The sequence below is a fragment of the Arachis ipaensis genome, chromosome B01 (assembly GCF_000816755.2).
Source record: "Arachis ipaensis cultivar K30076 chromosome B01, Araip1.1, whole genome shotgun sequence".
NCBI lineage: Eukaryota > Viridiplantae > Streptophyta > Magnoliopsida > Fabales > Fabaceae > Arachis > Arachis ipaensis.
Window position 1 is genome coordinate 5,149,098 of NC_029785.2, and position 14,565 is coordinate 5,163,662.

The 14,565-nt window shown below is 31.4% G+C and overlaps 1 protein-coding gene across 3 annotated transcripts; it reads right to left on the reverse strand.

The window, feature by feature from the left end:
- LOC107607715 (villin-1) lies at positions 2,615-14,004 on the reverse strand. 3 transcript variants are annotated; one of them, XM_016309653.2, is made up of 23 exons: positions 13,852-14,004; positions 12,957-13,094; positions 12,441-12,540; positions 12,129-12,197; positions 11,036-11,269; positions 10,567-10,744; positions 10,325-10,451; positions 9,818-9,983; positions 8,732-8,882; positions 8,546-8,631; positions 8,293-8,448; positions 7,823-7,891; positions 7,659-7,727; positions 7,428-7,565; positions 6,790-6,918; positions 6,475-6,622; positions 6,328-6,338; positions 5,680-5,820; positions 4,999-5,124; positions 4,796-4,861; positions 4,431-4,647; positions 3,268-3,446; positions 2,615-2,995 (listed from the first exon to the last, which is right to left on the reverse strand). In XM_016309653.2, the coding sequence occupies exons 2-23, from the start codon at positions 13,010-13,012 to the stop codon at positions 2,882-2,884; spliced, it is 2,730 nt and encodes a 909-aa protein (XP_016165139.1). In that variant the 5' UTR covers positions 13,013-13,094; positions 13,852-14,004; the 3' UTR covers positions 2,615-2,881. The 3 variants fall into 3 exon arrangements, with proteins under 3 accessions (XP_016165139.1, XP_020972084.1, XP_020972088.1); XM_021116425.1 differs by having other exon boundaries at positions 7,398-7,565; XM_021116429.1 differs by lacking the exon at positions 13,852-14,004 and adding an exon at positions 13,330-13,789 and having other exon boundaries at positions 7,398-7,565.

Genomic DNA, 14,565 nt, shown 5'->3' on the forward strand with positions numbered 1-14,565 from the left:
TAATTCTCTCAAGACATATGAATTTTAAGGATTTCTTTGACATATTCTATCATTTGAAAGCGTACATTTATAGAAGATAAAATATTCTCCAACAAAAGAACTATCTCTTCTAAGCAGTCAGGGTCTTTACCTCTTAGCTCGCTTGAAGAACAAACCTTCCTGCTTTTTCATAGAGAAGGAATTACCCTTTTTTCTTTAGGTTTCAACATGCTCCATATTCCATAGTCATATCCATAGATTATTTGTAATGCTTCTCGAACTTTATTCTGATCCCGAATTGCTATGACCTTTAACACGCTTTAACACTATCGTGTTGGCACTTAAACTCACTTAAATTCTTGAGTTATGACCAAGTCAGCCTAACTCTTGATATTTAGTAAGAGAACTAAGAATATAAAAGAATATAAAAAAAAAATTAAAATTTTGATAAAAATAACACTTTACTATACAAATACTTGTACAAATTACTTACATACCCAAACTCTCGTCTTATTTATAGTTATCTACTCTTTAAATAAACGGTTAAGATTAAATCTAATCAATAATCTAGATCAATTATCCAAAACTTTCATTACAAATATCTAGTTTACTATATTTCCTTAAATATTTTTAGATTCTTCTAAATCAATCTTTATATTTATATACATATCTACATTCTTTTAGAATATTTTATGATTTTTGTTGAATTTTTTAAATTTTTTTAAGACATTTTAAAATATTTCAAATTCACCTAAAATAATTTTAAACACTCTAAAATATTATACAAAAATTATTAAAATGTAACATTTTAGAATTTACTATAACAAACAACTTCAACACAGATCCGATTAATGAAAATTAATAGAATAATGCCTTAAAAAAACTTTATTCATATAAAAGGCCCTTCAACATGAAAGACCTATTTGATAGCAGATACATAATTAACTAATATACTAATTAGTCTTAAATATTAGTTTATTAATAATATGATTAAACACATTTACCGTAAATTAATATTATACATCATACTCGATAAGTTTAGAAGTTGTCTATTAATTTTTAATTATTAATAGAGTATGTTTTTCTTTTGGACAGGCACCATAATATATTGTTAAACTTATGAAGTATAATCTTTAACTATAATTTTGGAGAAGAATAGACAAAAATATACATGAATTTTTATATGATAGATAAATATACACTCTAATTTTTTAATGAGTCATTTATACACACCAATATTAAGTACCGTTGTCATTTCTATTTTTTTATCGTTTGAGTAATTTTTTCGATGGTAATGACTGCCAGATGACTCTGTACATTGTATGACGTGACCTTTTTTATGACTATACATTGAAAACTAAATATTAAATTATTGAATTTGTTAAATTTCAATAAAAAAAATCTTCAAGTGATTTAAAATCTTCATTCTTTTCCTTTCTTCTCTAAAAAGTAGATGTGGATCAAGGGATGTAATTCAGAAATAGCTGTTAGAACTATATGTTCGAACTTCGAAGTAAATTTTGAAAAAAAAAAAAAAAGAGAATAAAAATTTTAAATCATTTGCAAATCTTTTTTACCATTTAATTTTTACTGTATTATCAAAAGAGTCATGTTACACAATACTACTGCTGCCAAAAAACTTATCCAAGCGACAAGAGTAGAAATAACAACAAAATTTGATATTAGTGTGTACAAATGACTTATTATAAGATTAGAGTGTATATCTACTGTGTAAAAAATTATGTGTATTTTTGTCCATTTTTCTTAATTTTGAGTATTAATTTCCAGGTTATTTATTTATTGTTAAAGGCACTGTTCCATTCCGGGCTTCTGTGTCAACAAATGTGTTATTCCTTGCTACTTGCACTGAAGGTGTTATTGGATTTACGGCCTCCTTATCAACACAGTCACATACAAAAGATAAAATATGTGTGCGGTGACTGGTGAAGGCAGAGTCTATACCGGGAATATCGGTGTTTCAGTTGTTTTAACCGAAATATTAATTAAAATCAACGGTTAAAATAACTGGAACACCGATATTCTCGGTATACCTGATAATTTTTCTATACTATATAGATAAATTATTAAAAAATATAGATAAATAATTTAAAAATAATGATAATTATTTATTTATTAATTTACATATGCAATATAATTTTTTTTCCAAAAATAAAAGAAAAATTTGATATTCAATACATGATGTGATCTTTATTTCCTTGACAACGTTGGATATAATTTACATTTCATTATGAAGGTTTTGATAATAATGGAAGTCATCATCTTGTAATGAAGCTTGCGTGACGCATGTTCCTGACTAGTTTAATACAAAAAAGAGAAAGTATCATAATCAAAATGTACATTTTGCTATTGACATGACGCAATTAATGTTATATTAATATAACAATTTTTTAGTTACAATTGCATAGATATAAACTCTTTTTTTTTATTTGAATACTGAAGAACAAGGTTATGCACTTGTACACTCCTTCACAAGCATCCTCCTAGATGGTCAACGTTGCTTAACATTGCTGTTATTTTAAGTTAATTTGAGAAATGTAGTGAAGATAGCTTTATACCAAGGAAATCAAACTCGAGTTTATCTTAATTCGTGAAACTTAAACTTTAAACTGTAAACTCGACTCATAAACTTGTATTTTTTATATTAAGGGAAAGCCTTAATACGCATACCTCAACCATAATCAATTCATCACAAAATAGAGTGTAAGATAAAATGAAAGAATATGTATCTGGAAAAGTTCATGTACATCACAGAAAAAAGAGAGCCACTCAAACCCAAAACCTCAATATGCACCAACATAAGAGAAAATTCCTATATATAGTGTTGCAAGAAAATACAAGCATTTCTTGGCCATGATCTTGATTATCTTGAAAAACCTTGGCCTTAAAATAAATCCAGGGACATCTTCAATTTGTTTTGTTTCCACTTAGGAAGCTTGTAGAAAGCAGTTTTGGGCATTCCAAACTTCTCATGGAACTCTTCATTGGACAAATATGCCTAGTTTCATCAGAATATATAGTCAAAAGAAGACTTTCTTAGCATAAAAAAGTAAAAATGGCTAAGAAGAAAATACCTACAGAATAAAAAATATGGAAATTTAAAGTAATAATGAATGGTGTAATGAACTTAATTATCATTTTTAGTTTTTCACTTCTTGGTTTTTCTCAGTGATCCTTCAACAGGAAGAAAAGAAATTTGAAGCTGCTAGAAGAACAGGTTGAGTAAATATAAGAAAATTGGCTGCAAGAATTTTTCAGTTCAAGAAATACCTCTCTTTTCGTTAAATCGATGCCAGTTACTGGATTACCAGAAACCACCCTCAGACGCTCGTAAGGATGTACCATCAAATTCTCCCCATCAATATTTCTATCTTTCTGAATGATACTCGTAGTCTCATTTGAGGACCACAATTCTGATCCTGGAGAACCAGAAACTGGCATTGTTTGTTCTGGGAACAGAAAAACATAAACCATGAAATAATCATAAAAAAAGGTGAAAAACTGAATGCCATTCAGGAAATCCATTTGCAAGATACTAAAATTTATTTTGTAGATGCCAACAGCAGTGAGAAATTTCTATTTTACTCAAGTAATACACCAAATTTAGTCCCACTTGTTCAAATGGTTAAAATTCATACCTAAACTTTGGACAACAGAATAATTATGAAGTCTTCTTTACAATCCATAAATAAATTAGGTCTCTCTTGGCCACCTCATGTACAATCTATTTAGGTCTTCCTCTTCCTCTCGTCACTTGTCTATCTTCCATCTAATCCACCTTCCTAACTAAATGCTCCACTGGTCTACTCCCTACATATCCAAACCACATAAGACGAGATTCCAACATTTTTTAACAATAGATGCTACTCTAACTTTCTCTCTTATAAATGTATGGTCACTCATCAATCTAAGCATCCTCATCTTGGCTTATAAATAGATGGTCTAATAGTAGAGTGATAAAATTTACTCTTAAGTTCTAAAAGTACATTTTTTGTCGCATATAAATCTATACACACTTCGCTACTTTGACTAACTGCTTGAATCCTATGGTATACATCCTTCTCGATCTCTTTATTTTTCTAAATAATACACCCAGGATACTTGAATCGCTTTGTGTTAATATTTCCTTTCCTCCTACTTAACTTACATTTCATATATTTTTGTCTTATTGCGGCTTATGCAAAACTGTACACCTCTAAAGCGTCTCTTCACGATGTCATCAGCAAAAAGCATGCACCATATAGCCCAACATAGAACTAAATAAATTACAACATTGATGAAAGAAACTTGAAATATTTTTATTAAAAAAAATTTAAATATATATGGGCTAAACATAGATATATTTATGAAAGACACTAGCATTATTTTTATCCACGTTGAACCATATTAGGTGGGAAAAGACTTTGTTGTTGTATAAAAAGGATTCTTATTACCAGCACTGCTGTTGGCAGGAGATCCTTCGAAGAGCTTCTTGGATACCAAATCAGTGCTCAAAAGAAGCCGATCACCTGATTGCCTAGAATCTGAGCCGGCACCACCAGGTACAGGTGAACTACTTCTTCCTCGGGTGCTGGGTGTAATAGAAATGCTTCTGTGACCATTAGAGGTAGATTCCCTAGAGTTGACTTTCAATGGGATTCTATTGTGTCCCTGAATAGTAGAATAGTAGATTAAAGAAGGTGATGAAAGACACATAAACCAAAGGAATAAAACTGAAAGCTATCTAAAACTCAGCTTAAAATTTTCATGACGAGACCAACAATTCACAGAAACATAATATGTCCAGGAAGTCACTTACTTCTACTAAAGGTTTTGACTTTCTATTCAGAATTGCAAGTTTTCGTTCAAAGGAGTTGCCAAGAATCTGTAACAACCACATTTCAGTTAAAATAGTTTATCAGATTTAGGACAAGAGCATGATCTATAAAGTGGCAGGGAATTGCCTCTAGTCTTTTGAAGTTTCAGTCCTGTCAAACTGGACTCTTCAGAAATGAGACTTACATTTGCTTTTGTGTGATCCCATGAAAAGAAACGAGTGAAAAATGATGGTTCATGACCTTCAGTTACCACATAAACAGGAATATCCAGAGAGAGGCCTTCAACAAGAACATCCATTTCAAGAAACTTCTGCTCATTACAATTTCAATTGTGAGAAGAAAATACTGCACCAAATGTTAAGTCTATATATTAAACTGAAAAGTGTAAAATTTGATCTCATCTTATAGAGAAATAGAGAAATAAGAATTACTTCCTATCATACGGCTATCGTACAATTAATAATAAACTGTGGAAAAAAAAAACTATCCAAATTATTTTCTACGAATTATAATTAAACTCACTGAACAAAATTTATTTTCACAACCAACAGGACTCCTTTTTACTGAAGAACTAAAGCTGATTCGATAGCAGAGTCCAAGAGGGTTAAAGTCCAATGTTTCAAAAGAAAAATTAGAATACTTACAAGGTATAATAAAGTAGCTATGAACATTGAATAATGTATAGGAAATATAAACGGCTAAGTGAAATGACCATTAACAGACAAAATGCCTTTAATATAGCTTTGGATAAGGAAGCAGTGTTAACTGTCAAGTTCACAATTCTAAGTGTTATTTTGGCAAATGGGCTATCAGTTCAGGAAAAAATATATTTAAAAAGATCATAAGTGAAAAGTAGACAATTTACCAATCCAAGGCTGAGAGCTTCTTGTTTTGACTTGACAGTTGAATGTAAGCCAATCCAAACATAAATCTCTTTTTGGCAATCAAGCAATAAAACATCTTCTGTAACTAAGTCATCCTGTGTATAGTTGTATATCTCTTTCACCTGAAAATGTTGTATCAAGGCCACACTTAGTCCAAATCTGATACTATTAATAACATGATTTGACAAAGCCTGGCAACCATGGAAACAATAATAATTAATAAGACGATATCGTATGAAACTAAATTATTTTTGAATTGTCTGTCTTCATCAATAATGTGTTTTGCTGACTCTCAAAAGCTAAGGGTGTATTTTGGTTTATAGTGAGCAAATCATGGTTTGGTCCAATGGAAAAAGAGAGCTATTTTCCCTTCTGCTTAAACTTTGTATATTTTTTATAAAAAAATTTCAATTGGTAACCTTAAAATTAAAGCTAAAATATAACCCAACATGAATTCAGCAACATATCAAAATAAGTTGAAACATGGACTCCTCTCCTTGGAAGTTGGAACCATGATTTGTACTCTCCGCACGCCAAACAAAACACACATGTAACCATATGTAATAGATATCCAATTCATAATATTTTATAAAGCACATGAAGAGTTTCAATTTGTAGAACCAATATACCTTAAAACCTCCTGAGATGGAATCCAAATAAATTTTGCGTGAGAAACAGAACCATCAATTAGACATGCATTCCCTGTCATTTCATCCAGGATAATTCTAAACCAAGTGAGAAGCAGATTATTTTCCTCAAAAGGGTATTTTTCTTACCTCCATTTATTTTCAATGCAAACAAATGTGGATCATCTGTGAATCCTTGAATTTCTTTTCCTTTTGGATACTCCGCCTTTCCACCAAGTGCATCCCAGAAATCATCGGGTTCATTACCTTCCCTCACAGATACAGGTAGCCACTTTGGCTGAAAGTTGCATTCAAAATGTTATACAGGTCATTAGAAGAAATAGCACAAAAAGAAAGAAATAATGTCCAGTCACATAATTTAACTGAACCAAAATGCCAAAACTTCTATTAAATTTTCTTTCCCAGAGAATAGCATTCAGATAAGATTGTAGCACTGTGACATACATTAAGTAATTCCACCATTCTATCAAGAAGATTATGGTCTCGAGCCGAAGATAGGTTCCCAATCCAAGTAAAGATAGATGCCTCAGTTTGCAGAATGTAGCAATAGGATGAATTCAGGGAAGTTGAAACCTATAAAAATTATGTTATATGATCAAAGAAAGCATAGAAAAGTGAGAAAATTCGACATGGAGAAATTGAACGCAATATACAATTTAGTGCTAGCCAACAGTTTTCAATTAAATCAGTTAAACAGACCAAGAGAAAACAATACAAATAAAAATAGTTATTCTAATTATCATGTTATTATGGTTCCATCAAATAAATTATATTTACTAAAAACTATAAATATGTATAACTTCTTACAGTCCTGCAGTATTTTTTAATGCATATACAATCAGAACAAGATATTGAAAGTTTGAAACAGTTAGTAATGAAATATATTAGTGACTCCAGCTCTCAACTTGAATAAGAGCTTTATTAAAGCTTGGAATTAACTGATGCAATTTAATTTATTTATTCAAAAGAGAAAACACATTTAACATTTCAAGCCTTGGAACTCAGTTTTTCTAGTAACTAGAGATTAAAAAAAAAATACAATGGACTTTCACCCCTGGGTTAAGAATGTCACTGAAACATACTTGATCAACTTGGATTGCCTGCATATTATCTGGACTTGTACCTTGAACTCTGAACAGAGCTACCTGTGTTTCATTGTAGGTTTCATCTGTGGTACCTTTTTCTTCTATGAACTTTTTATATCCTGAACTGTTTCCCCCCTTACAACAAGAAAAATAAAAAATTCAGCGCATGCTTCTTTCTATTAAAATTACGAGCTATAGCCTTAAAATGAGATTATAGTGTGTACATACCTTGAATATGATTAGTCTCTGAAGTATTGAGAAAAACTGAACTGGCTCCTTACTCTCATGAATTTGAGCCTGAACAGGCATGTGATGAAAATTAGATTAATTTATTTGTTGCACATAATTATTCGACAACTTATTATGAAAGAGCAGGCAAGAATGTCACTAACCACAACTGGATTAGTTCTTGCTGAATCAGCCATAATATTCATGTGAGAAATGGCCGCTGTTTTATCCTCCTGCAAGCCAAAAATAATAGAACATATTAAGAGTTTCTTCACAATAACAACCACCACCACCAACCCTTATCCGAATACATGAATTCGAGTTTATTCATGGCTACGAAAAAAAAAAATAATAATTACAAGATTGAAGGTAAAATTTAGACAGCTTCTGGAAATAAAATTTCACTTCCAAATCACTTTTAATTTTAATGCCAAATAAGATGTCATGGGCTGCAATTCCAACAAACTAAGAAAACATCATTAGACTATCCTATAGTATATAATTTTTATTTTAAAGAAAAGGAAATAGATTGTCTGTAAATAATACAACTTTGAATACTTAATAAATTTATGTGAATTTCAGTAGAAAAAATTGCCTACAGGATACATAACAAAAAACATTGCCTATTGCTTACTGTTACAGATTTGCAGCCAAGCCAAGCATAAAAGAGAGTTTCATCCCTTCCATTTCCAGGAAATGTATACTGTACTATATAGCTATCTCCGCTGTAAAGCCTTGTCAGCTCTGCAACTGAAAGAAGAGATAATTCATCACCATCCACCAGCCAAACCTGAATTTGCAGTATTCAGTTAACGGTTAACACTGGCTAAAAAACAAGTATGACTATTTGGAAACAAGAAAGTGCAAGGTTTTGAGCAATAAGATACTTTTATTTTCCCAGAACAATCTATAGACGGCTCATTGTCTTCTTCCGGAAGCTCTTTCACTTCATAACCCTGATGCTTGAATATGGCTGTGGCGAAAGAAGAAAAATAATGTTCAAAATTTAACTACAGGTTATGGAAATGATTGCATATTTCTTAAACACAACTAAATTGTATAAGGTACTAAACCTGCTACTTTTTCTTTGCCTTCCTCATAAAGCCTAGGCTCCGCTGTTTTAGGCCAATTAGTAAAATATGACCGAAATATCGGACTTTCCAATCCCTCTGACAAAAATGTCAAATGAGTCTTGTTTGATCTGCCTTCATTTCTGACAAAATCCTGGTATTTGGAGATGGTAGTGAGAATAGGCCATGACATTAACACTCTAAGGAAAATTTCCTGGTCTTACTTATCTGTCATTTGCACATTTCAACAAAGAATTTATTACTAAATTTCCAATTTTACTGCCCTTTACTAAAATCTAAGTACATCACTAATCAAGAAATGTAGTTTGAGATTGATAGAATGGATCAATTAGATTTTGAAAATTAAACTCGAGCATTTCAATAAACATATTTTATAATGAAGCATTGATTTTAGTTTCAATTCTTGAGTATATGGCTGAAGTGACAAATTAAAAAAGGACCGGAGAGATCACAATTTAGAACTGTGGCTACAAGGTATATAGAGAATATGAAATCTGAAGATCAAACCCTCCTAAGAATATATATTTCTTTTGGGGACACAATTTGGCTCTATAATAACATGGTTAGGATTCTGACATAAAATTTTCAAGAACAAACGTGGAAAGTGAGCATGTGGTAGAGATCCACTAAGTTGGCTGGATTTAAATTAAAGAATGAAAGTTTGAGATAAGTACAGGTATATATGCCTTGTTAGAAATCAAGATAATATCAATAGAACATTAAGGAAAATATCAGATGTGATCTCTTAGAATTAATATTAATATTTACTGTTATTTCTTAATTATTTGCTTATTTAATTAGGATTACGCCTTTCCTATCCCCGTTGTTATTATAAATACGAGTAATGTCTTGTCTATTGTATCAAATCATCCTATTTCATAATATTATTCATTTACCTTTTGTTCTCTCTTCTGCCTCTTCTATCTAAAACCCACAATCTCAACATGCCTGATTCTTTGGAACTTGGAAGTAAATTAACTCTTAAAAGATAGCACCATAGACCGAGAAAAACCTGAGGCTTCCATGAAAAATAGAAAAAAGGGAAACTTGAAAGAAAGGGACTCTTACTTCTGTAGCTTTGGTTGCTGTCCTTCTTTCCGTCAATAATGTCTGCCTTCCCATCCAAACAAAAATCTCGCTATCACAATCCAACATGTAACACTTGTCTGTCTCAAGCATGTCTTTGCTAAATGGTTCGCTTCCAGTTTCACAAAGTTTTCCCTGTAAATTTATCCTATTGAGAAAACAAACTGTTTAGTTAAGAGTAACATAGGTATTCAGAAAGTAAACAGAATTACTTTCTACTTCTATCTCTATCTCACACATTTCCTTAAAAAATTATTTTCATTTGAACCAAATAACAAAACGAATTAGATTGTTTCTTAACATTAATGTTATTAAGTTGATCCTGTAAAGGTAAAAGTTAAGCATATCAATATTAATCAGTTCAACTATTGATCCAATATAACAACGTTGGAGATCTTTAAGATGAATAAGGATAAGCAAGTGTGGATTATCAACACACGCATTGATGCAATCACACCAGCAACATGCACATGAATTTCTGAAGCTCACCAAAACAGCTTTACAGATGGAGCCACGGATTCTTGCACAGAATGCGGGTCTCGGGGAATGGGAGCATAACCACCAAAGAAGCTCCAGAACTCGCCCACATCAGAATCACCAACAAATTTTCCATCCTCTACAATAATTATACAATGATGATTATACTCAAAAAAAGAAGAAAAAGAAAAGAAAAGAAAAGAAAAAGATGGTTATAACTTATAAGAATAAAGAAAGGAAGCACATATTCCAACCTATTGTTGCCACCTCAGATTTTCCACCATGCTTATTATCCTTGATATACTGAACAACCTCCAAACCTTTGGCTCTTTCTTGAATAGTAGAATTGCATCCACTGAAGAGGAAGATTTTTGATGCAGTGTCCAATATGAATACATCTTCATGATTTAATGATGATCTCAGAAAAGGCACCTAGCAAATTGATAAGCATGTCATACAGATATGTGTTAAACAGATCAACAGTAGTAATCATGTAAAGCTTACAATCAATGTTCCATCCCCTTGAAAAAATCATTGGCTAAAAAATCAAATCCAGTTGAACTAATTTGAAGATCATACAATATTTATGGAGAGACAAGAGAAATAGAAAATAGCTTTAGTGTATACAACTATAATTTTCTATCAAAAGGAGTAAGCAAAGGAGTAAATTGACATTATCAGAAGACAGAAGCAGTTAATTATCAAACTTCAAAGAAAACTTACTTCTTTCACATGAACAACATATTCCCCCTTGCATGTGTACATGCGGACTTGGTATTCACCATTCAAGCTCCCCTGCTTTGATGTAAACACTCCCTCAACGGGTATAATACAAGGTTTGAAGTAAGATAGAAACTTCTGTGATTCATGGCCTTGAATTTCCCTGTATTGAACACTGCATGATCCTAAGGCTGCATCCAACTCAAGTGCCTTTTCTGATGCCAAAGCCGAGTCCACCTGCTTATGAGAAACAGTGCAATATGCAGATCATGTTGTTTAATCATCACTCATATGCAACTCAATTACTATGTTCATTATTTAATTCATCATATTTTCTCCAACAACAACCAAGTTGTCCGATAAGGTGGGATTGGCTACATAAATTAGTGTCTATGTTAACAATGAAACAATTAAAATCTAAATCTTTTATGATAGTTTTGTCTGTGATATTTATCTTTCTCTCTCTACTTTCAACTATTGGACTATCCTTCATCTATTCATAGATATTTGTTCCATTGAAAGAACAATTATTGCTTCAACATGGCACTTGTCCATAACTAATATCGTATAGAACTTTTTTCATTAATAACATAAGTAACTTTGGAATGAGCTTCTAGGCATCGATTTCTTGGATCCAATATACCAAATATCCTTCCTCAGTCAATCTATCTAACCACATTTATTAATAATGGCACGATATTATAATCCAATACACATAGACATAATAGTCCCTTTTTTGTTGATGTCTATCGGATAAACAGAAATGAGCCAAATCGGCAATGGCACGTCAAACGAGCTTTATTTTGGAAATTCCAGCACTGTAAACTAGTTAGTATAGTTTGATGAGCCCTTCCATTTGGTTTTACATCTATAAGAAGTTCTACCGTCTACTCAAATTAGAGAACAATTTAATTTCATAAAAAAAATGATGAGAAACAAGACATAAAATTGTTTTAGGAAAATGTTGAACTGCATTAAGGCTAAGGGCTGAAGACATAAGTGTAGTAAAGCTTAAAACAAATGTTCCTGAAAAGAATTAAGAGTAATAAACAACTATCACTGCAAGCAAGACAGTAAAACAAGAGTGGATAAAAACCTTCTTTGTTTCATTTCCCAGCCAATAATGTATGTCATATTGAGGAGTGCCAATTTTTGGAAAAACTGCCTGTTTTCCATAAACACAAAGAAAGGTATCAATTTCACATACAGAAAAGAGAAAACTACTAACAATGACATTATGGTGAAGTTGAAATCCAAAAGCAGCAGGGTAAAGTAAAAAATATAGTGAAACAGTGAAAAGATAGTGATGGGATCTTTGAAAACTTGGGTTTTTCGATTGTGATATAGCGATCAATGACTTCATGAATTGAAAAGAACTGAGAAAGAAATAAGGTTGCCAGTATCTTACATTCAGAACTATGTATGCACTTCCAGTATAGAATCTTCCATGGCTTGATTTTGACACTGGAACCAACTGCTGATTTTCAATACACCAAATTTCTAAGCCTCTAAAATTGAAAATTAAGTGAAAATCAGAAAAGCCGGTGAAAGAAAGGAAGTCCATTTTAACAAAATTTCTTCTTTTATGTGAAACACAAATTTGGAAGAATTAGGAGACAAAGATTAAACTAAAAAGTTAAGTCTCCCGGCTACCACTTCAATGTGCCCACCAACTACTTTTTAAAACTGGCCACTATTAAAATGCAAAAACCGATTTTCCAACTTCCTTTCTTAGCATCACCTCAATAATGAAGAAGAAATTCATCTAATGATAGCAGATACAAGTTTATTTGTAATTTTCTTTAGCCCATCAAAAAAATAAAAAATAAAAAACTGAACCTGAAGATAATTAGAGCATAGTCAATACTCAATAGACTTAAGACATAATATAAGGAAATTTAACATAAATGGATTGTAAGGATACGGGTTTGCTCCTGCATTTAGGAATGCAGAATCCAAGTCTTTATTGGCAACCGGCATTATCTGTATGCTCTAATATTCCACCAAAATAGTTGATAATGAGATAAATCTTCAATCCAGGATTTATGTTAGTCCTCAGAACCTGAGACAAATGTAAATAATATGATTTCACTTTTCAGACCACATTCTGGTTTGTAAGATTTAGGGACAAAGCAATGAGAAAGAATGAAACTTGAGGAGTTTCTGCTGAGAACTAGGTATTATATATAGTAAATAAGCTAAGCAAAGAAAAGCTACCATTATACAATAACTAACATCAAACAGAAAACTTGGCATTCAAAGAAAAATAATAACTGAACTAGTGTAGATTACTCAACTGTCAAGCGATTACAGCGATGAATGAAAGCTGTTATCATAGCCCATATCAACTTTTTCCATGTTTCTGTTATAGTTATTTTCTTATTCAGCTTGATAACTTCTCATATGAGTTGCAGTATGCTTATTTCTTTTAAGATTTGAATCATTCTATAACATGAATAGTCCATAATTCAAAGTACAAACATCTAAATCTACTGAGAAGTGACAAGATTGTCCCCACCAAAAACAAGAAATCCAAGCGAGTTTGACAAAGGAATAATAAATGCCTGAGATTTATCAAAAAGAACAAAACAAAAAACAATAAATGAATGTAACAAAATCAACATCACATTCAAGCACAGTGCACGTTACAAATCACAAAATGTTCATATCTAAGCTACTGAAATCACTAAAGACAAGTGGTCAAAGGTCATTCCAATGATCTGAAGTTTCTAGAAGCTTAAACAAAACAAAACAAAACGGAGAATCTGCAAAGCTTTGATGTATAAAACAAATTGAATGAACAGAATCTGAGATCAAACCTTGCGTTTGTTCAGATGATTCAGCGCGTATTGAATTGAATTGAAGTAACAGAGACAAGAGAGCAGGGGAAAAAGAACAAATGTTGGATATTCCGATTTTGCCACATTCAAAGTCTAAAGTCTAAACAAAAATTGTTTATTTGGAATATTGATTAATTAATACTGTTTGGTATATAGAAAGTGACTTCACCAAAAGCAGCAACAAAAATTAAAAAATTAAAAAATAAATAAATGAAAGGAAGAAATAAAAAGAAGGAAACAGTAAGAAAGGAAAGCATGCTTGACTTTATCGTCCAGCTTGTAAAGGGACCCACAAAAGGTTCACTTTGCAGTTTGCACTAAGCTTAATCAATATCCATAATCATGATTAATCAAACAGTACTCAGCTTGCTGTCTCCCTACTCCTTTTTTAGAATTTAGATTAGTGAAAGTGAGTTAAGTCAAATTTAAGTTAACATTCACCAAAATTATATGTCTATAGTTACTGCTTTATTTTGAAGGATTATATAGGAACTTTTAAACAATACATAGAATTTATGAAAGTTTGCAATTTTCACTTGCATCATTTCATTGCCCAAAGGGTGGTAATTGTGCAACTTAAACTATTAAAGCACCTGATGAAATAAACAAAGATAATAGATGTCCATAAAAAAATCAATAATTAGTTATTAGTTTTATATAAAATATATATTAAAATAAAAAATATGTATTAAA